The sequence below is a fragment of the Asterias amurensis genome, chromosome 5, assembly GCF_032118995.1.
Source record: "Asterias amurensis chromosome 5, ASM3211899v1".
Classification (NCBI taxonomy): Eukaryota; Metazoa; Echinodermata; class Asteroidea; order Forcipulatida; family Asteriidae; genus Asterias; species Asterias amurensis.
In genome coordinates, this window is record NC_092652.1 from 22418093 (window position 1) to 22439828 (window position 21736).

At 41.8% G+C, this 21736-nt stretch overlaps 1 protein-coding gene across 1 annotated transcript; it reads left to right on the plus strand.

Annotated features, from left to right (window-relative positions):
• Window positions 1–2905: 2905 nt before the first annotated feature.
• LOC139937486 (uncharacterized) lies at window positions 2906–21735 on the plus strand. Its single transcript, XM_071932638.1, has 4 exons — window positions 2906–3016; window positions 6248–6335; window positions 16028–16091; window positions 17312–21735. The coding sequence occupies exon 4, from the start codon at window positions 17326–17328 to the stop codon at window positions 21733–21735; it is 4410 nt and encodes a 1469-aa protein (XP_071788739.1). The 5' UTR covers window positions 2906–3016; window positions 6248–6335; window positions 16028–16091; window positions 17312–17325.
• Window position 21736: the final 1 nt, after the last annotated feature.

The window sequence follows — 21736 nt, forward strand, 5'->3', positions numbered from 1 at the left end:
GTTAAACTAACGGTTCTTTTCAGAAAACAAGAACAAAAGAAAGAAAAGAAATTTAGATAGATTACTGACACCAACGGCGAAGCAAACCGTATGCCCTACACTGGACAGTCAGTAACCATAGCATAGAAATGCTTGCGTTCTGATTAAATCCAAAGGTGCATTCATCAGCTGAGGCAACTGACATCATTTGAATTCATATTCGAAACAGACATCCAGCGCCAAGTTGCAGTGTTATTTTTCAAGTGTGAAATACAAACAAGCAACATTAAATCTCATATTCACCTATAGACCCTATTGCTTTTTGTTTCCATCTCAGATTTCCCCTCAAGGACAAAAAGAGGATGTGCATTTGGTTGCACAGAGTAAACAGGAAGAGAGTGTTCCGTATGTATAATGGTACCACCACACCGTCACCTATGGCCAACCTTATGGAGACCATGGTAGGAAGAGCAGCCCAAGATATGATTAAGAGTGGTGTGTTTTCGTCACCACAACGCACCCTTGATCCAGCTAATTCTTTCCTCCACGATCCATCACATGGAAAGAGCCTGGTATGTGGTAATAACCAGCATCGCTCGCCAGTATCTTCGAGTCAGGGCGTATGACTTCGGGGAAAAAACTACAGAGAAGCTTCAAGGCCAGAAAGTACGAAGTGGGTATTCTAAGTTGGTTTTGTTCAAAGGGCACTAAAACTGCAAAGGATATGACTGGTTTCAGACGATTGGTGATAGTTTTTACAAAATATTGTAGTCAATATTTAAAAGACTATTAGGACGCCAGTTGTTTTAATCATGACGGGTCCTCAACTTCTTTTAAGTTTGACCAGAGCGGACCTCATAGAATTGCTTAAAACCCCTTCAGCGAAGCGAAACAGTCATTGTATTATTCCAAGATGTCATTACAAAGAATATACCAAAACATTTGGTAAAATTCTACCGAGGGGCCGTTTTCACATAGACTTTTGTTTTCGTTCATTTGAAAGAGAGCATGATTTATCTCTTCTTCGGGGATTTTGTTATCCGAATCTTCAAGGATACTTTCAGGAATTGCTTAAAGTCACCTGGAAGTGGTATTTTTTTTAAATAAAGCTTTTGTCACTAAAATATGTGTTTTTATGAGAGGAATGTGAATAAAAAATTAACTAAGGTTTAAAAATCTTAGTTTTGATTGTATTTACAAATTTACGAGTAGGCCCCGACCCGAGAGGGCGCTGTTCGTGACGTATTTCAAGGCGCGAAATTTGGAGAGAAAATGTGTAGTCGGACCCCCGTACATTACGTCTGGGTACATGGTACATCAAAACAAATTTAGACACGATTTTACACACATACGTACATTGAAACTTGAACATGTTGAACGCCTAGTGGTTTTTACAAAAGCTATTGCTGCTATTTTTATTTAACTATGCGACTTTTTAGTGACCAAATGGGTTGTAAGATGTGGGTCTGCCTGCCTACGTATTATTATAGAAATACGGCCACGGAGCAGACTGCACGCACGCACTATGGCTGCTGTATAATGGGCGGACGGTCACATAGGACCTGCACGCACGGTGAATCGCATGCGGTACCAACAAAAAATCGTGTCACTTGACAAAAGCTAAAAACATACCCTCAAAGTTCAAACTTACCCGAATTTTTTCACGTTTAGCAAATGCTCCTCTGAGTTCGTCACGTCTTTCAGATACCTTCTTCGACTTCCCACTAGCTAGAAATTTTTTTGGGATGGCGTCGTGTTTAAGAATGGCTCTTCTCGTCATGTCAAATGAGTTGTGTATCCAGGATTCGAAGCACGACGGCTCTAAGTGTTCGCTGCAGCGCTGAAAAAGACGTCGGACCGGACCACTTTGCTCTAGTTAATCTGACTTTCGCAGCCCACAGCCGCCTATACTTGGGATCTGCAGGAAACAGATGAAGACTGACCCCATCTTTAGTTGTTTTGCTGCATCCAGCAGCAATACACCTGGTCGGCATTGCCGGAAAAATGCCACAAAAAACCTTTTTCGCAGCGTACAAACTCAGTCACGTCTTAGAATTACATGTACTTTTGCACGTGTGTTTATCTACGCATCGAGGGGGGTCTATGTTTGATCGAGGCAAAGTCTTCCTTTTCCTACGTCACAAAAGGGGTAGGCGGAGTCAACCCCCCAGTCACTTAATTAATTTTTTTAACGTATAAATCGTGACAAACAATTACTCAAAAAATTGTTTTATTGTTAATAAACATATACTCTTATGTTTAAAAGAAAAAAAAAATCCTATTTCCAGGTGCCTTTAAGCTTCAATGTTCGACACAATTTCATCTAAATGGGCTTTGGATAAATTCTCTGAATTGTACAGGTTACTTTGGAACTCAGTATATAGCAACATCGATCATTTTATTCAATCATTTATTTATTTTTTTGTTTATTTATTTATTTATTTATTTATTTATTTATTTAATTATGTTTTCATTATTTAATTTGTTTATCTTTTTTTTTTTTTTTTTTAACTGTTCTTTTTTTTATCAATATTTTGTTTTTATTTATTGTTAACAATTATTGTTTAAATTGTTTAAGGGGTGCCGTTCTTTCGAGAACATCGCCAGTCTCGCGAGAACATCGCCAGTGTTGCAAAGTTCGCACAGGAAGAAAGTCGGAAAGCTATCATCGCGTCAAACATTTTAACGACTTGTCCCTAAGTCTAGAGAAACGTTGGCATGTCTGCTTCAAAACAACTTGTTACAAAGCCCCGAGTCACCGCAACTTCTTTAGAAATTCAGCAGCAGAAAGCACTGAATGAGAGCGGAAATTCCCGACAAAGCATAAAAATCACCCCGCCGCCGCCCCCCCCCCCCCCCTCCAAAAAAAAAGAAGAAAAGGTTATAAAAAGGGGAAAGTGTAACTGGCTGAGGCCACAGTGTGCATCCACAATCGGAAGTCAGGAGGCAAACATCAGTTTCAAAGACTTTCGAAGACTTTCCTCGATCATGCACTCTCGAATTCCTTGAATAATCGAACCTTCACTTAACATCCAAGGTAAGGAACCTCTCTGTGTTGTATACGTTTTGTTAAATTTTGTCTTCTGGCAATAACAAAATAGCTAGGCCTACCCTCGTTAAATGGTCTTATATACATAATATCTACCTGCTTTCGTTTGAAAACTTATTCTTCTTTTGAAAAAACTTGTTCTGTTTATTAACCATGCGGTGTGGCCTTCGTATAATGGGAGGTAATGAGCATTGGGCTAAGCAGTTAAGTGACGTTTCTAAGTGGGTGGTAAGGGGTCAACACCGACGACATGAGTGCTCACAGGAACCCCGCCCTCATACTTGAAATCTTGACTTTTGAGATAATAAACACTCCAGAGTAGAATGATACACTTTTGGTTTTCTTAGATAACTTCAATGTTTATAACACTTTATTTTGTATTACACCGAGTATACAAATTGCCATAGGGCCTTGTCAACAAATAGTTTAAAGGCAGTGGACACTATGAGTAATTACTCAAAATAATTATTAGCACAAAACCTTACTTGGTATCGAGTAATGGGGAGAGGTTGATCATGAGAGAGTGATCATGACTTCTCTACTCTTACATTACATGATATTTTAAATAAAAATATGCATCCCCTTAAAGGCAGTGGACGCTATTGGCAACTTTTCAAAATAATTATCAGCATAAAACCTTTCTTTGTATAACGATTAATGAAGCAAGAGAGGTTGATAGTATAAAACATTATGAGAAACGGCTCCCTCTGAAGTGATGTAGTTTTTGAAGTAATTTTCATCGCATTTGATTTCGAGACCTCAGGTTTAGAATTTGAGGTCTCGAAATCGAGCACCTGAAAGCGCATGTGTGACAAGGGCAGTGTTTTTTCTTTCATTATTATCTCCCAACTTTGATGATCGATTGAGCTCAAATGTTCACAGGTTTGTTATTTTATGCATATGTTGAGATGCAGTAAGTGATAAGACTGGTCTTTGACAATTACCAATAGTGTCTGCAGTGTCTTTAACAAGATCGCTGAAAAATAAAATTGACTCCCATAAATGGCCGACCGTGTTTGTCGACGAGGTAAAATGAAAACCACGCAATTTCGAGTCTTACTTGTGTGGATCATTACATTCTACTTTTAAAATATCTTTCTAATCATATGAATGTTATAACAACTGGTTTCAAACGCTTTTCAAAGACCAACTCGACCGATCCAAGGCAACGTGTTCCTTTAAGAACGAGTAACTGAATAATTACACAAACTCAGACTAGGCTATCTATCGATCTTGTAAAATACATTATTTCCCCCTAATTGTTTCGGCCCACTCATGTAAACCATTGGCAAAATATTTCTCACTCGGGGGAGAACCCTGCTGTGTCGCAACACTACGGCACTTTTCGAAACCACGACTAATCTCCAGATTCGGCTCATCTCAGGCTAGCTTGGCCCCGCGGTTGTTTCGATAATTGCGTACACGCGCTCAGGGCTTCAGACGAAAGCATGGAGCCTGAAGCCGAATCCAAAGCCGACGCCGTGGATTCGAAAAGGGACATAGCTGATTGATCCTTGTCGTTTGATTGGTGGAACACACGTCACGTGTCATACTTTATGTTGACAAGTGCAGCGGAGCGTGTCGCCCAAAATTGTTATCATTACAACATGGATTCGATGCTTTATTTCACAGCGTCGTTTCCCGAATATTCATTCCCTGTCTGTTTCAATGGCGGACACGGTTGGTGCATTGCGTGGAACTGTAAACTTTAGGTGGACAAGTTTCAGTTGTTTCTATTGTTATTTGTTTCATTGTTCAACCCCAATGAACTGGGTCCCCAATGTATGAGCTGTAGAACATGTAAAAAATCTGTAAATAAAAGCAGGGAATTTCCGTATGACAAAAATAATATGCAAATAGTGGATACATTATTAAGTGCATTGACACAGAATATAATCATGAGGTGCAATCTGGACTAATCCATTCTACCAAGCAAATCCGACAGAAATGGAACAGTTCAGATTTCACAGAGTTATTATATTCTGTGTTTATACACTCAAAATGCATACATTTTATGAATGTACTCAACATTTGGTTTCAAATAACTTGCACACAGATTCTTGTAGTTTGAACAAGTTTACACCATTAAAAGAATATACACCAAAATTTGTCAACCCAACACGCTTAATATAAAAACCAGCAAAAACATAACTTTAAAATGACTTGGACGATTCCAACCTTACCAGGTGTGGCGCAACCAATTGCCTCGCTTGGACGAACGAGCGGGAACAAATGGAAACGTAGCATCCGCTCAATTCGACTTGCGTACTTAGAACAATGAGCGTTTTTTAATGAAAAAGTGAAGTTTTCTAAAAGTTGTGTTTCTTTCCCAGTATGGGGGTGCCCGGTTTTCAATCGGGTAACCTTTCATAAAGTATAACATAATAAAAAAAATATGGTACCCTTTCTGTACTTTTGTTGGAAAAACCATAATAATAGGCGTCACTTCTTTTATGAGACAAATCCGGGAAAACGTTTCCATAGCCTTTGGGAACGACGATCAGAAATAGACATGGAAAAAGCTGGTCAGGTCAGGTCGGGTCAGGTCCTAGTAAATTACCCATCAGGGTGGTTATAATGTCTGCAGGATTAGTCAGGTCAGGTCAGGTCTGGTCGGATGCAGTATACCAAATTCCTAGTCTGTTTGCCTAATCCCTAAGAGATAGTCGATGTTGCAAAACGGCGACTAATACTAAAACTACACTGTAAAAATTATCCGTATTTTAACGGACTCCGTAAAGTGAATTATTCCGTAAATTTCGCCATTATTTTACGGGTTTTCCGTAAATGCAAATATTAATTATGCTAATTAGCGTTATTACAACCAACCACGTTTGCCCAAACACCTACACATAATAAAGTACATGTAAGTACATATTTAGTTTCAGCCACAACCGTGTACACATGTGCAAAAGGATTTCATATTTTACGGAATGAAAAACTTTGTCCGTTTAATTTTGCTGCAGGAATACGGTTTTTTTTTTTCCGGCAGCAAAATTACCGGATACTTTTTACAGTGTAGCGTCGCCAAATGAAGATGCTTTAGGGTTCGTTTCCAGCGGTCTAACGTTGCGCATGTTCCACAAATCAAATGACAAAGATCTATGTGTGATACTTTTTTTATATTTACAAAAAAAAACAGCTTCTGAATCAGCAGACTGTTGTGTGGGACACCACCAGTGTATTACTGGCGGATTTTCTTGATCTCGTCCTCAACAGATTTCTTTCTGGATTTGGGCCTGCCTAATTTCTCGTTCCGCCGAATCACTGATAGAGTCACAACCACGTCTAGAGTTGGAACCTGCTGGTAAGTTTGACGCAATTCCACAGGAAGCCGATCACTCCTTTTCCATATTACTCCTTTTCTAATTTACACATGTGACCCTCTCAATACTTAAGAGAGTCGTATAAGGATAAAGGCTAACGGCAAGTTGATTTTCTTTACACTCGGTGCACCATTTTATTTCCTGAAACAGACGAAGACAAATTACATGTTGTCAGGTCTTCGCTAGAGTCATTATGTTAATTAACTTATAAAACAAATAATCACAGAACAGTTTTTATGTACAAACAGTATTAAATGAAATCGTAAACGGCTTTAAGTAAACAGGTATGTCTCAAGATCATGACATGTGATTTTCACATCATGCGCCATCTTGATTATCGATGGAAAACAACAACTTAAATGCAAAGAAAACTTGGCCGATGCTCCTGATCGGAAATGTTTTAAAGAACAAATACTTATTAATAGCAACTCTTGTCAATTAAACTACAAGGGTATAGTTCAACAAATAAATAATAAGCTTGTATTCAGAAAACTAAACCGGGACAAATCTTTAGTCCGGCAATCAATCAATTCCATTAAATCTCTAATAATCTCGAAATGAATAAAAATAGAATCAATAGTGGTTGAAGATAAACACCAGTTTACAATAATGTACATGAATGATGAATTTAGAGGGAAAATGTATGAAAATAAACCAAAAGATTATTACCTGAAACAGACGAAGACAAATTACATGTTGTCAGGTCTTCGCTAGAGTCATTATGAGGGTGGCGGAAGCGCGCGAAATTGGAATGCTGTCCAAGAGAGGGCGCTTCTCTTGAATAATTAAATGTTACATAGTAAGTAAGTGCAATAAAAATAACAGTGGGGGTACAATTTCTATGACCGTCACATCATTCCCCTCTTTGAGGAAATGTTGTCCTCAACATTTCTTTACATGCACAGTATTTACAGAAAAATAATTATGTGCAAAGTTTATACAACAGGAAACTACGTATTACTTGCACTGCCTATAGTAACACAATTAGAAATACTTGAAATCGCTACTGAATAGTGTATTTTCTACTACTCAGAAAATTTTAGAACACGTGAAGTGTATAAAAACTTCAACATAAGAAAGTCGCAAAATTTCACTGCAATCTTTCTTCGCTTAGGCTACTTACTTTTAGTAAGCTAGAAACAAAAAACAGCAATTTTTGCATTACGGCAGTATAAGTAAATACACTATCTCATAAATCACTATTTACAATACATATTAACAAGGGAAATCTAGATTGGGCTGTGTTCTTGTAGAAGGAGTCTGAAACACACTTTCTTTCGCGTTTCAGCCATCTTTGGGTCCTTCCACTTTTCAAACAGTCTGCGTCCTCGGCTAACTTTAGTCTGCCTTGACTGAGGTTGGACTCTGTGTTGCTTGGTTTGTCCAAGATAGTCATAATTCAGTCTGTTGACGGGCCGTCTGAGTCTAGTTGGTCTTTGGCTTGGTGGTGAGGTGTACGATGAGCTCTCCGTGTTTGTTTCATCCACACTTTGAGATGTGCTTATGTTCTCTGGGGTAAGCACTGGGGGTGACAATGAAGGAGACGTAGAAGTGATGTTCTCTGGTCTTGCATCTATCGTAACTAGTGTGAGTTCTGGGGGTGATAATGAAGGAGAATGCATAATGTCACGTGTTGTCTCTACAGGTAGAAAATTGATGTCGATCTCATCCTCACTAGAACTTATATCGTCCTCCGCTGTGGGTTTGGATGATACTTGCTCGATTTCTTGTGTTGTTCGAGTGTCAACTCCGTTTACATTTGCTGTTGCCTCCTTTAAGTTTTCATCTTCGATGGGAAGAAACATACAAGGGGTCAGCAAGTTCCTATGGACGGTTCTCTCTTTACCATCGTCGAGGGAACGGACAGTGTAGACAGGGACGTCTGAGTGTTTAGAGATGACAACGTAAGGTTGAGGTTCCCATCGGTCTGCTAGCTTACTGGTTCCAACGAGATGTTTGTTTTGTATGAGGACTCTATCACCAATTTGAAGAGGAGCTGTGTGTGTGCCTCGGTCGTATAAGCGCTTTTGTTTTGCCTGTGCTTGTTTGACGAGATCACTTGCTTTTTTGTAGGCGAACTGAAGTCTGCCTTTGAGTTGCTCTATGTACTCTTCGTAGGACGTTGTATCCTCTTTGTTTGCTTTCAGTCCAAACATCAGATCTACCGGTAAATTCGGATGTCGACCAAACATGAGGTAGAATGGAGCGTATCCAGTAGAGTCATGACGAGTTGAGTTGTAAGCATGAGTCATTACGCCAACGAATTGTTTCCAGTTCTTCTTTTGTTCAGTCTCAAGTGTTCCTAGCAAATTAAGAAGTGTGTGGTTGAAGCGTTCTGTGAGACCATTTCCTTGAGGGTGGTAAGGGGTGGTCCTACTCTTTTTGATGCCTGAGATTTTGCAGAGCTCTCGGATCAGCTGACTTTCGAAGTTTCTACCTTGGTCGGCATGCAGTCTGACGGGAAAGCCGTAGTGTTGGATGATGTTATCCCAAAGAACTTTTGCAACTGTGTCTGCTTTCTGATCTCTTGTTGGAAATGCCTGTGCATACTTGGTGAAATGGTCTGTTACAACAAGTATGTTCTCATAACCTCCCTTACTTCGCTCTAGCTTGAGATAATCTATACATAGCAGCTCCATCGGTTCTGAGGTGTTGATGGTGACCAGGGGTACTCTTGTTTTTGTGGTTGGTGTTTTTCTGAGGCAACATCTCTCACAGCGTTCACACCATTCCTTCACATCATGTGCCATCTTGGGCCAGAAGAAGCGGTTCCTCACCATGTCGATAGTTCTTTCATACCCAAAATGGCCAAAGTCATCGTGAAGGTGTTTCATCACTGTGGTCTTGTACTGCTGTGGTAGAACTAGTTGTTGAGCTGATGACCCGTCTTGTTTCTGTATCACTCTGTGCAATAACCCATCTCTCATGTGAAGTTTCTTCCATTGCTTCAAGTGAAGAAGACAACCACTGCGTTCTCGAGTTCTTTCTGCTAGAGTTGGTTTCTTGCCCTTCTCAAGATAGTATAGAGTTCTTGAGATATCAGGATCTGACCTTTGAGCTGAAACAAGTTCAGTGTGAGACACTCGATGTAGTTCATTGGCAGAGAGATGTGGTTGGCTCTGCACAATGTGTTCACATCTAGCTGTTGGAGGTTCCATGAAGGAGAGAGTTACAAGTGGTTGGCTGTTACAGATTGCTTGGACAATATGTGGCGGGATTGTAACTGCATCGGTCTGGAATGAGAGAGAACTTCTTGGACTGTCAGGGTGTGGTTTACGAGAGAGTGCGTCTGCTGCTGCGTTGTTTTTGCCAGGCTTGTACTTCACAGTGAAGTTGAACTGCGAAAGCGAGGCAACCCATCTCTGACCAGTGGCGTCAAGTTTAGCGGATGTGGTGACGTATAGGAGTGGATTGTTATCCGTCAGTACAGTAAACTCGTTGCCGATCAGGTAGTCTCGTAGTTTATCTGTTATAGCCCATTTCATCGCTAGAAACTCCAGTTTGTGTGCAGGGTAGCGAGATTCTGCTGGCTTAAGACCTCTGCTGATGTAGGCGATTACCCTTTCCTTTCCATTCTGTACTTGGCTGAGTACTGCTCCAAGTCCTACACCAGATGCATCAGTTTGAAGGAGAAATGGAAGTTCATAGTCAGCGTATGCAAGAATCGGTGGTGACGTCATGTGTTGTTTCAGTAGATCCATTGCTCGCTGACAATCTTCCGTCCATATGAATGGTACTGAAGGAGACTTCTGTCTTGTTCCTCTCTTCTTGCGTTTTGGATCACCAGATATGAGGTTGTAGAGTGGTGCAGCTATGTTTGAGTATGCTTTGATGAATCTTCTGTAGTAGCCTGTGAAACCTAAGAATCTTCGTACTTCTTTGCGATTTGAAGGAGATGGCCAGTCTGACACTTGTGCTGTTTTCTCTGGATCCGTGGCAATACCTTTACCGGAAACAACATGTCCAAGGTATTTAACTTCCTCTTGCAACAGGTTGCACTTCGACGGTTTGAGTTTCAGACCATGTTCTCTGAGGCAGGAAAAAACTTTGCCTAGGCGTTCGATGTGTTCGTCAAAGTTGGCTGAGAAAACGATGATGTCGTCAAGGTAGAGCAGGCATGTGACATAATTCTGTTCTCCAAGGCAGGACATCATGAGACGCTGGAACGTTGCTGGGGCGTTCGATAATCCGAATGGCATCCTCTCACACTCGAACAGTCCCATGGGAGTTGTGAAGGCTGTCTTTGGGATATCTTTTTCTTCCATCTGCACCTGCCAATAGCCTGATGTCAAATCTAACGTCGTGAACAGACGGGCTTTACCAAGGGCATCTAAAGCTTCTTCGATGCGAGGAAGAGGATATGCATCGCGAACTGTCTTATTATTCAGCTGCCGATAGTCGATGCATATACGGAGGGAGCCATCTTTCTTGTGCGCTATCACGATTGGAGAGGCGTATGGACTCTTACTCCGGCGGATGGCGCCTGATTCCTCCATTCCTTTCAGATGATCCTTGACTGCTTGGTATTGAGCGGCTGGAATTCTGCGATGAGGGAGTCGAAATGGTTGGTCGTCTATGAGCGGGATGCTGTGTTTGATGGTTGAGGTACAGCCAAAGTCAAGTGAGTTGGATGAAAATACATCTGAGAACTCATGAAGGAGATTGTCAAGCTGTTGTTTCTGTGCCTCGTTCTCGAGTGCTGATTTGGATAAATCAAGATTTGGAATGATGGTAGGCACCGTGTCTGTGACTGTGGCACTTCTAACACTTGCGGTTGAAGGAGAGTTTCCAGCTTGCTCTTGAACAGGTACATCATCAACTCGTAGTATGGATGACAGTTGGGCTAGTCTACTGTTGCGCTTGATGACAATGGGCTTTGCTGAGATATTACACAGTCTAACAGGTACTCGGCAGTTGGGACCAATGTCTGCTACCAAGTTGCTAACCTTCAGACAAGATGAGGTTTGAAGAAGACTCTCAACAACAGCCGTGTAGGGAAAACCTTGGTTACTAGGCGCTTGACAATTGATGTCTTCTTCTTTTCCCGGTGGAATCACACGAACAGAGCGACCAATGTACTTTGCGTAACCGATCAAACCACGCTGATCTCCAGGTTCTGAGTTGGTAGTGTTGCTGAAAGCTGCATGCCATGCTGGATTTTCTGTCTGGAGTAGCTTCATGTAGTTTACACCTCTCTTTATCTGTTGGTCTCTTTTTGAAGTTCTTATCACGTTTGTGCCTATCAGAATGGGAACATCTCTGCGGTACTTATCTGTTGGTACAACAAAGGCTGGGACGTCTTCGTAGACAACGTTCATGATTGTGAGTGATACAGGAATGACGCCTAAGTAAGGTACTCGGTGACCACTAGCACCTTCGATGGAGACATCTGCTGAAGAGAGAGCGACATTTCTGAGCTTGGGGTGTTCTTTCCATAAGTCCTCTGTTATTGAAGTAACCTGTGAACCAGAATCGATTAGTGCTCTGTAACTGAAGTCGTCAATCTTCACGATGTCTTCATTATTGGGACCAATAAGTTGTTGATGACCAGGTATTGTGTTAGGGTGTCGAGTTATTGAAGGAGAATTCCATGACATTTCGTTTGAAGGAGAAACTTCTGGTGGGCATGTTACTTCCTGGCCTCTGACGGCTTGCCCTCTGGCCGTGGGCCTTGCTCGTTTAAAGGGGTACTTCTACATCCTCTGGCGATGTGCCCCTCCTGACCGCACCTGTGGCAAATAAAGACACGCTGGTTCGGTGATATTTCGTCTGCATTCCTGTGTTGATACCTGTTGTGTGAAGTCGTGGTAGTGATTTGATCAACCTTCTGTGCTAGCTGACGAACTGTGAGAATGAGGTCTTCGAGCACTTCCCGTTCAGTGTTGGGCTGCAAGCTTTGAGGAAGAGGTGGGGTTCTATCGTAGTTCATACTACCAGAAGAACTTGATGGAGAAATAGATGGGGACATGGATGGAGACATCGAAGGAGATTGTTGCTGGACTTGAGGTCGAAACTGTTGACTATGTTGCAATTGAATCTTTGCTCCAGTCTTCAGAACTGCTGCCATTCTAGCTTCTCTTTCTAGTTGTCGCAACTCGACCTGCAGTTCTCTAAATGTCATTTCTCTCGGTCGCATTGGTGCCAGTCTTTGGGTGACCTTTTCATCCTTCACACCCCTCATGAACTGCTGAGTGAGCATGCCGTTCCTGTTTTGGATGGTATGTCTTTCACCAGATCTTTCCTCGATTGCTCTCAGTGTCGCTTCAAGCTCGACGGCGTATATGCTCGGCTGCTCATTAGGGAGTCTCATGCGCTCGTAGAAGTTAGCTAAAGGGTCACCAGTCAACAGAACATCTCCAAATTGGGCTTTCAGTTCTGCAAAAGCTTGACGAGGTGTTTGTTGTTCTGGAGGTAGATTGAGGACAAGTTTTCTTGCTGCTCCTCCTAGGTACCTGACTATGGTGGAAAACTGAATGTCAATTGGCATTGAGGTTGTCTCGATGAGGTACTTGACATCTCGTACCCAGTCATCAATGGCTACAGTGGAACCTTGATCACGCCCAGTGAAAATTGGTACCGATTTCACTTGGTGTGACGGAAGGAGACGATGGTGAGATGGAGACGATCGGTGTTCAGTGTCAGGTCTGCTTTGGTTGTGTGGTGTGAGCAAGGGATAACTTGCTGAAGAAGAACTTCGTCTTGGCACTGGCTGTGTTCTGGTACTCTGTGTAGGGTGATGCAGATCTACAGGAGGGTGCCGAGACAAACTGTGAGTCAGTCGATTCTCTAATTGTTCAAGTTGAGACAGCATTTGATCACTACTGAGCGGATTGACATTGTTGAAATTCAAAGTTGGGGTCGAAGATTGTTCTCGAGCTCCAAATCTTTGCCTTGGTCTGGTGTCTGCCGAAGGGTTGTGTAGCGTTTGGCGGCTTGGTCGTCGATGTGTAGTTGAGGTTGGTGAAGAGAAATTTGCATCGGGAACCAATCTCCTTGGGGTATCCATCTTGCTTGAAGAAGACAATGGATATTTGCAAGAACACAGTCCAATTTAAGAGATGATTGATAATGCAATTAGAAAATGCAAAGGTAAGTATTTGAAATTCAAAACTTGGTACATAAATGCAAAGTTCAAAATATCTGAGATTGAAATTCAAATTTGGTAATCAATGCAAAATTCAAATACATCTGAAGTGTAATTCAAAAGTGTGTGTACTCATTTTGGCGCAACAATGAAAACAATTTCGGAAACCAATCTGGCAATGCAATAAAACAACTCGCAATTTATCAGGACTCGGTTTGCTACTGTCCTTGTAAAACCACTACAAGAAATTGCTTTGCCACACACGTTTGCCAAACACAAATAATCACAATGAATTCAATACAAAACAAATGTCAATCAATTGAAATGCGAAAGACCAGTAGCACTTGGGCGGTGTACTGTAAGTGATACACCTAATGCGATGAGGGTTAAATCCAATCACAACAGAGGCTCAACATAATGGTCATACAATAGTCATTGTCTCTTTGAATAGCTGGAAGTTGTTGAACACTTGGAGAAGTTACGCAATAGTCATTATCACTTTGAATGGCTGGAATGTAATGAACACAGTGGGCGTAAAAGTTCTTTTGTGTGCTCAGTTACTGTGGAAACTAACGCAGCATTTGTCAACAGTCCCGAAAATGCTTATCGAAATTGAAAAAAAATCTGGCTGGTGAAACACACGATTTTTCAGAAGAATGTTCAAATACGGTTGTCAAAACAATCTGCAGAAATTGTTCTTTTCCGAAATGAACTTAGTGTTCGCAACTGCAGTCAATAAAGTCAACTCTCTTTTTGCATGGTGCTTCCAGTCATTAAACCGCTCCTGAACTGTTGTCGTTGTTCCACTCCATGTCCACGGTAGAGTACCTCAAAACCCGGGCCAGTCAAACTCGGTGGGTACGCTGGGATGGGGGAAGGTCCCACTCTGCCGGATAGATGGCGGCCACTCGAGGCTCGCTTGGGCGGACTTTTCATGTGAAGTGGTGTATGGACTTCTTCATCAGAGGTTAGGTAGTAATGACGGCCGTGTCGTAATCAGGTGTGCCGTTGGTGTGCCTCTATACCCGGATTCTCCACCAATGTGACCCTCTCAATACTTAAGAGAGTCGTATAAGGATAAAGGCTAACGGCAAGTTGATTTTCTTTACACTCGGTGCACCATTTTATTTCCTGAAACAGACGAAGACAAATTACATGTTGTCAGGTCTTCGCTAGAGTCATTATGTTAATTAACTTATAAAACAAATAATCACAGAACAGTTTTTATGTACAAACAGTATTAAATGAAATCGTAAACGGCTTTAAGTAAACAGGTATGTCTCAAGATCATGACATGTGATTTTCACATCATGCGCCATCTTGATTATCGATGGAAAACAACAACTTAAATGCAAAGAAAACTTGGCCGATGCTCCTGATCGGAAATGTTTTAAAGAACAAATACTTATTAATAGCAACTCTTGTCAATTAAACTACAAGGGTATAGTTCAACAAATAAATAATAAGCTTGTATTCAGAAAACTAAACCGGGACAAATCTTTAGTCCGGCAATCAATCAATTCCATTAAATCTCTAATAATCTCGAAATGAATAAAAATAGAATCAATAGTGGTTGAAGATAAACACCAGTTTACAATAATGTACATGAATGATGAATTTAGAGGGAAAATGTATGAAAATAAACCAAAAGATTATTACCTGAAACAGACGAAGACAAATTACATGTTGTCAGGTCTTCGCTAGAGTCATTATGAGGGTGGCGGAAGCGCGCGAAATTGGAATGCTGTCCAAGAGAGGGCGCTTCTCTTGAATAATTAAATGTTACATAGTAAGTAAGTGCAATAAAAATAACAGTGGGGGTACAATTTCTATGACCGTCACACACAGAAGACTTTTAGACTGAATTTTTTAGCCTTATTCAAAACGTCAACGTTCGACTCACAATTCGGCCTCTTAGATGAAATAATGGCACGTGTAAGTACACGCAAATATACACCGGCTTTATCAAGCTCCCATATTGGCAGTCAAAATGTACAAAAAGGAATTACCCGCAAATGCTGGAAATGCTGGGTATTCATGCATTTCCGTTCCATATCTGCATCGTGCGGACGTCGTATGTCAAAGCATGTGTTGTGTCTTCCAAAAAAGACTTCGATTAAACTTCAGTAAAATAAAGTCGCTGTCTAGTGTGTATCTACAAAATAAATGGAAATAGTAAAAAAGATAAGAAATGTGTTGATTAACCCAGAGTTATAAAGCTACAGGTTGTCCCATACCTCAGTGTTTGTTCTTAAAAAGTGGTTGAACATCGTTCTTCATTGGATTGTTAAGACAAGTGTGTAAAAATTATAGATCGGGACAGCCACAAAGATGATATTTAACATTTAGTTTGCATTTGCAACGGGTGGGTGGGATCATGGGTGTCAATCAGGGGGGGGGGACACAAGGGAACATGTGTCACCCCCCCCCCCATGCCCCATCTTTTAGAGGGTGGGTGACACAATATCATATGCCCCCCCCCCCTCCATTTCAAGACAGATTGACGCCCCTGGGCGGGATAGATATGTTTCTTACTCTAGACCCCCCCCCCCCCCCCAACAAGGTATAATTGATTCTTCTTTCCTATAGTTCCAGAAAGATCTGATCAACTACTGGGATCTTCGGAATAAGGAACTATTGAAATAGCTCACTGGTGAGTCCAAAAACAAATTTTCAATCGATTCGAAAAGAAAGCTGAATTTTTACGACTTAAAGTGTTGAAAATGAGTTTGTGTTTACATTTAAGGGGCTAACGAACCCATTTGACATGGCTTTGTTCAGACTTACACGGATTGTTTTGCGTTAATAGTTTTCGTACACTTCTGAGCGCTGTTCTTGTATAACGCGTCCCCCAAACGACAATGACAAGGGGCCAATTTCATAGTGCTGTTTAGGCAGAAATTATCTAAACACAGCAATAGAAAGCTCAATACGTCACTGCACGGTACCCAATGAAATCACTTGTTCTGAAAAGCAAGTTATTCATGTCTTTGCGGATAGAGACAGTCTACTGCAGGAAGGTGTGCGTGTGTGGGTGTGGGTGTTTTTTTACAGTAGAAATGGTAAAAGTTGAATGCTATTTTGACAGTTATCTCTTTTCTGGTATAATAAAGAAGAACAAATGCGGTGTTAAAATTAAACGAATAACTAAAATAATACTAGTTTCTGCAAAACGCATTTGCATTGGTCATCTTTCTTGTGTATATTTATGTGATGTTAACACCCATGTAAAATTTTGCAGTTTAAGCCTTTTTGTTTTTTGCTTAACTAGTATTTGTGTTAAAAAGCAGCTCGTCAAATTGAGCCAATGGGACTTTGTTACAAACAAATTCTGTGACATCACGTTCGTTGATAAAAAAAAATACCCAACACTGTTTTTGCGTTGTTTTACAATAACTAGTCTAACTAGGATTAATTGTTTCATTCCATGACTGTCAGTGATCAGCGTGGAGTTTGTAACACTTGAAATTCCTGTAATCAATTTAAATTACTCTTTTATTACAATTATTTGGTAACGGTGATCTAGTTTGTTTTTATATACAGTGACTTGATTGCAAATAGCACCTGAACATTTTGTTTTTACCCATACACACCGATGTGTGTTAGCACTGTTGTACTTTCCCGAGCTATGTGGCAAAAACTCACGGGTCTAGTCTACTTGGTAAGACAATGCTCTAGAATTGCAAAGGTCGTAGGTTCGAATCCCACAAGAGTAAGAGCTCGGGGAAGTACTGAGTACATATGCTTACACACATCGGTGTATTTGCTGATCCAACCAAGATTAATATCCTGTATCCCCAATTCAAATGTCCATCTATTAGAACTGAACTTATTGTTGTTTTTCTTTGTTTTGATTTTAACTCTTGTTTGCAGGCTAGCGTTCCATCATGGATGAATCCCTCTCAGGCACACTGGAGATACCAACTCTGGGTAGATCAATGCGCATAGGAACATTATACGACGTCCGTAGTGATGAGGCTATTACAACTGGTATCACGCCCATTAACAAAGAAACCATAGGAGATCAACTGAAAGTAGTGGAACAGAAAGGATCCAAGCTCACCGTAGTTCGGTCAGATTCATTCAAAAACAAATCAGTGGCTTTAGGTCTTGACGCTTCCCTTAAGGCAAGTGTTCTGGGGGGATTAGTTAAGGCTGAGGCGGCTGCAGAATATCTGCATGATCGACAGCCCTTAGACAGTCGCTGTCGACTCACTCTGCATGTCAACACAAGCAGCAAGCTTGAATGCTTGACGCAGAAAGCACTAGAATCCAATCTCAAAGGCAAAGACCCTGACTTGTTTGCAGGACATGGTAATGCCACTCATGTTGTTAAGTCAATTTTGTATGGGTCGAACACCTTTATCGTGTTTGATTACTGTGGGGGTGACGAAAAGGAAGATGCTGCAAAAGTACTAACTGACCTAGTGGACAAACTTGCAGCCCATGTCAAAGAAGAGGACGATATTCCTGCCGGTTGGGACCAACACGTTCGGTGGAAGGTTTATAGTGACTTGCCCCTTGAACGAAACCCGGCAGATGTTGAAGATGTTGTTCAATTTCTGTCAACCTTGCCCGAAATGTCTGAGGCGAAAGCCATTCCGATTAAGGTATTTTTATATCCACTAGGCAAGATAGATCCTAGATCTGCTCGGGTTTGTAGTGCTGTAAGTGACAGTCTCCCTACACAGGTCCAGACTTTCCTTGAAGGTATAGATGATTGTTTGACGAGAACACGTGAGATGGCGAATGACCCATTGACTAAAGATTTCCCCCAGTTAAAAGAGAAGTTTGAGTTTTACATAAAGCTACTGACGGAGTACAAATCAAGCTACAAGAAACAGCTAGCACACATATTGCCCCTGATAAGGAGTGGAAGTGACGGCGAGGGACGCATCAAGGACATGTTCCGGGATGTTGATTCGTCACCATTCAACCTGAAGTCACTCGATGCTTGGGTATTGAGTAAGCGCAAAGAGTTAAGTTCTGTCAAACTCTACGTCAAGTTTCTCCCAAAGGTAGACATCGTGAAATCTCGTGAGAATTTAGACGCTATTCTCATAGACCCGTGTATCGAGAACGTGGTTTGCTTTACTTTCCAACTGAAGGGGAAAGAGGAAGGTTACTTGAGGGCGCTGTCCGAGTACATCGCAGAGAAAAAAGGTGGTTCTTACGAAGATAGCCAATGGTATGACGATACGTCCGTGTTGAAGGAGATGAGGCTCAAGGCAAGACTATTTGCTGAATTCTTTGACAGCAATCAACAAAAAGACTGCACCAAGTTCATTGAGACCGGATTTGAACACTCTTCCGGATCTGCAGAAGGGAAACGTGGTACTAGAATCGGCGGAATAGTGAATCTATTTGAGCAAGGCGAGTTGACTCAAGAGGACTTCCAACCACCAAGTCAGCCTTTGAAGCCCCAGTGTGACGTCATCGATCAACACTCAGTTAATCTGACATGGACTGAACCGAAGTATGGTATGTCGAATGTTCAGAGGTACGCTGTCAAGTACAAAGTATTTCGTGGTCAGAATGAGCAAACAAGTGACCCTCAAGAGATGCAAACAAAGAGCCTGGAAACCCAAGTCTTGATTGAAAACCTCGAACCAAACCAGTCCATACGGTTCCAAGTCAGTGCCGTATGCTCGGCAGGTGTGGGCCCCGAGAGCGAGCGAAGTGCTGTGGCAACAACACTGTCGGCAAAACCGCCTGAAAAACCCGAGTTCCGTAACGTGACTGCTTCCAGTGTCGTTCTGGAATGGAAACAGCCCGGTAAGATGGGAAATGATGAAATCGTTGAAAGCTACGTCATCCAGTTGATGGAAGCGGGAAACATGATCAACGAAATTGATGTTAAATCGTCCAAGAAGGAGTTCAAAATTAAGAGTCTGGAGGCAAATACTACTTACACATTTCAGGTAGTTGCCTTGTACAAGACGGGCATCAAGAGTCCACCTAGTACCACTAGCGATCATTGTACAACTTGTCCAGCAAGCCAACCAGGAAAACCTGCAGTTGGTGACATCAAATCAACAAGTGTTGTTATCACATGGACCGATCCTAACACTGTAGGACATGGAGTAGAGATAGTTGACTACTTCATACAATACCGCAAAGTGGTCAATCGCAAGCAGTCTGCAAAATCTGAAGACGGTGGTTGGGAGGACAATCTGCAGAAAGAGAAAGGTATCGTTAAAGCCAGCCCTTGTTTGATTTCCGATTTAGATCCAAATACGACCTACCATGCCAGGGTGTTAGTAGTTTGCAGTGTGAAGAAGGGTAAGGAATCCGAGATGATACCTAGTGACATAAGTGATCATTTCACTACGCTTCCTGCTGGTCCACCAAGTGGCTTAAAAGCCCAGCAGGTATCAACATCACAGATCGAAATCAAGTGGACAAAGCCTACTGTCGGTGGTGCTGAAGTGAAGCACTACGAGGTTGAATACAGCAGCGATGACGACCCCGGGGTAGTAAGAAAGAAGACAGACGATTCTTCCTGCAAGTTTGTTATCAGAGGAGTCAAATCTGAAACGCGCTACAACATCAAAGTTTTGGGCTTTTGTGGGAACGCGGGGGCAGGTGAAGTAAGCAAGGTGGAGTGTACGACCCGTAAACTCATCAAGGAATATATCATTAAATCGTCAATAATACTTCAACCTGGTGACCCGAATACCGGACAACCGATAATTTTTAAGTTGCCTCTCAAGAAGTTGTGTGAGAAGGACCAGAGTCGTAGTTACAGCTTTGGTGAAGGATCTAAGATACAAAGAGAGCACAAAGTGATCATGGTTGTTGGCGTCACAGGTTCAGGAAAGAGCACCCTGATCAACGCGATGGTCAATTACATCTTGGAAGTAGAGTGGCATGATAAGTACCGGTTTAAAGTGGTTGATGTCGGTGAAGGAAAAGGATCATCACAAGCTCATAGCCAGACACAGGTTATCACATCGTATACCCTGATGGACGAAAACCTTATGTTGCCTTACGATCTAACCATAATCGACACACCAGGCTTCGGTGATACTCGTGGCATTCAAAGAGATAAAGAAATCTATGACCAGATCCGTGAGTTTTTCTCAGATGCAGAGTCTCACGGGATCGATCACATTGATGCTATTGGGTTTGTTGTCCAGGCTTCGAATGTGCGTTTAACCCAAACACAGCGGTATGTTTTCGATGCCATTTTGTCGGTGTTTGGAAAGGACATTGTCGACAACATCATTCTACTTGCAACATTTGCAGACCAAAAAGATCCTCTTGTTATGGCTGCACTGAAAGAGGCAGACATCCCTTTCACATGGAAGTTGTTTAAGTTCAATAATTCGGCCCTCTTTGCTGAAGTGAGACAACCAAATCAACAGGGTGGCGATAAAACGTCTAGTGGAAAGGATCATGGAAAGATTGATACAATGTTCTGGGACATGGGATCCGAAAGTTTGAAGGCATTCTTTCAAAATGTGCAGACTCTTGAAGCTCGAAGTCTTATCCTTACGAAGGAAGTGTTGGAGGAGAGAAAGCGTCTTGAGACTACAATCCAAGGCCTTCAGCCTCAGATCATGGTAGGAAACTGCCAACACGAATCTCTCAGAAAGGAGCAACGAATCCTGGTAGAAAAGGAAGCGCAAATCGAAGCAAATAAAGATTTCAAAGTAACGGTGAAGGTTCCCAAATGTAGAAAAGTAGAAATAACTGGAGAGTACATAACCAACTGCAGCAAATGCCACTGGACTTGTCATTATCCTTGTTATATCGCAAACGATGCGGATAAAGTCAAGTGTTCGGCGATGAGCGACGGGGTCTGTACTGTGTGCCAAGGGAAGTGTTCATGGGATGTGCATTTCAATCAGCAGTACAGGTTCGAATTCTACGAAGAGGAAGAAGAGAAGACGTACAAAGAGATTGAGGCGAGATTCAAAGATGCATCTGGAAAGAAACTGACGGTTCAGCAAGTCATAAAAAAACACCAGGAAAGTTTGGTAAAGGTCCGAAAGGTCGTGTTTGCGTTAATAGCCGAAGCGCACAGAAGCGTCACACGTTTGGAAGAGATAGCACTGAAGCCAAACCCCCTAAGCACGGTCGAATACATTGACCTTCTGATTGAATCTGAGAAACGCTCTGGTAAACCTGGCTGGCAAGACCGAGTCCATGGCTTAGAAGATGTGCGAAAAGAGGCAGATATCACTGGGAAAGTGAAGAAAGGAAACTACAATCCGTTCGACAAATTCGATGCCAGCATGAGAGCCGAAGCCAAGAAGAAAAGGGGATCAGGGTGGTTTTCGTGGTTTAAGTAGA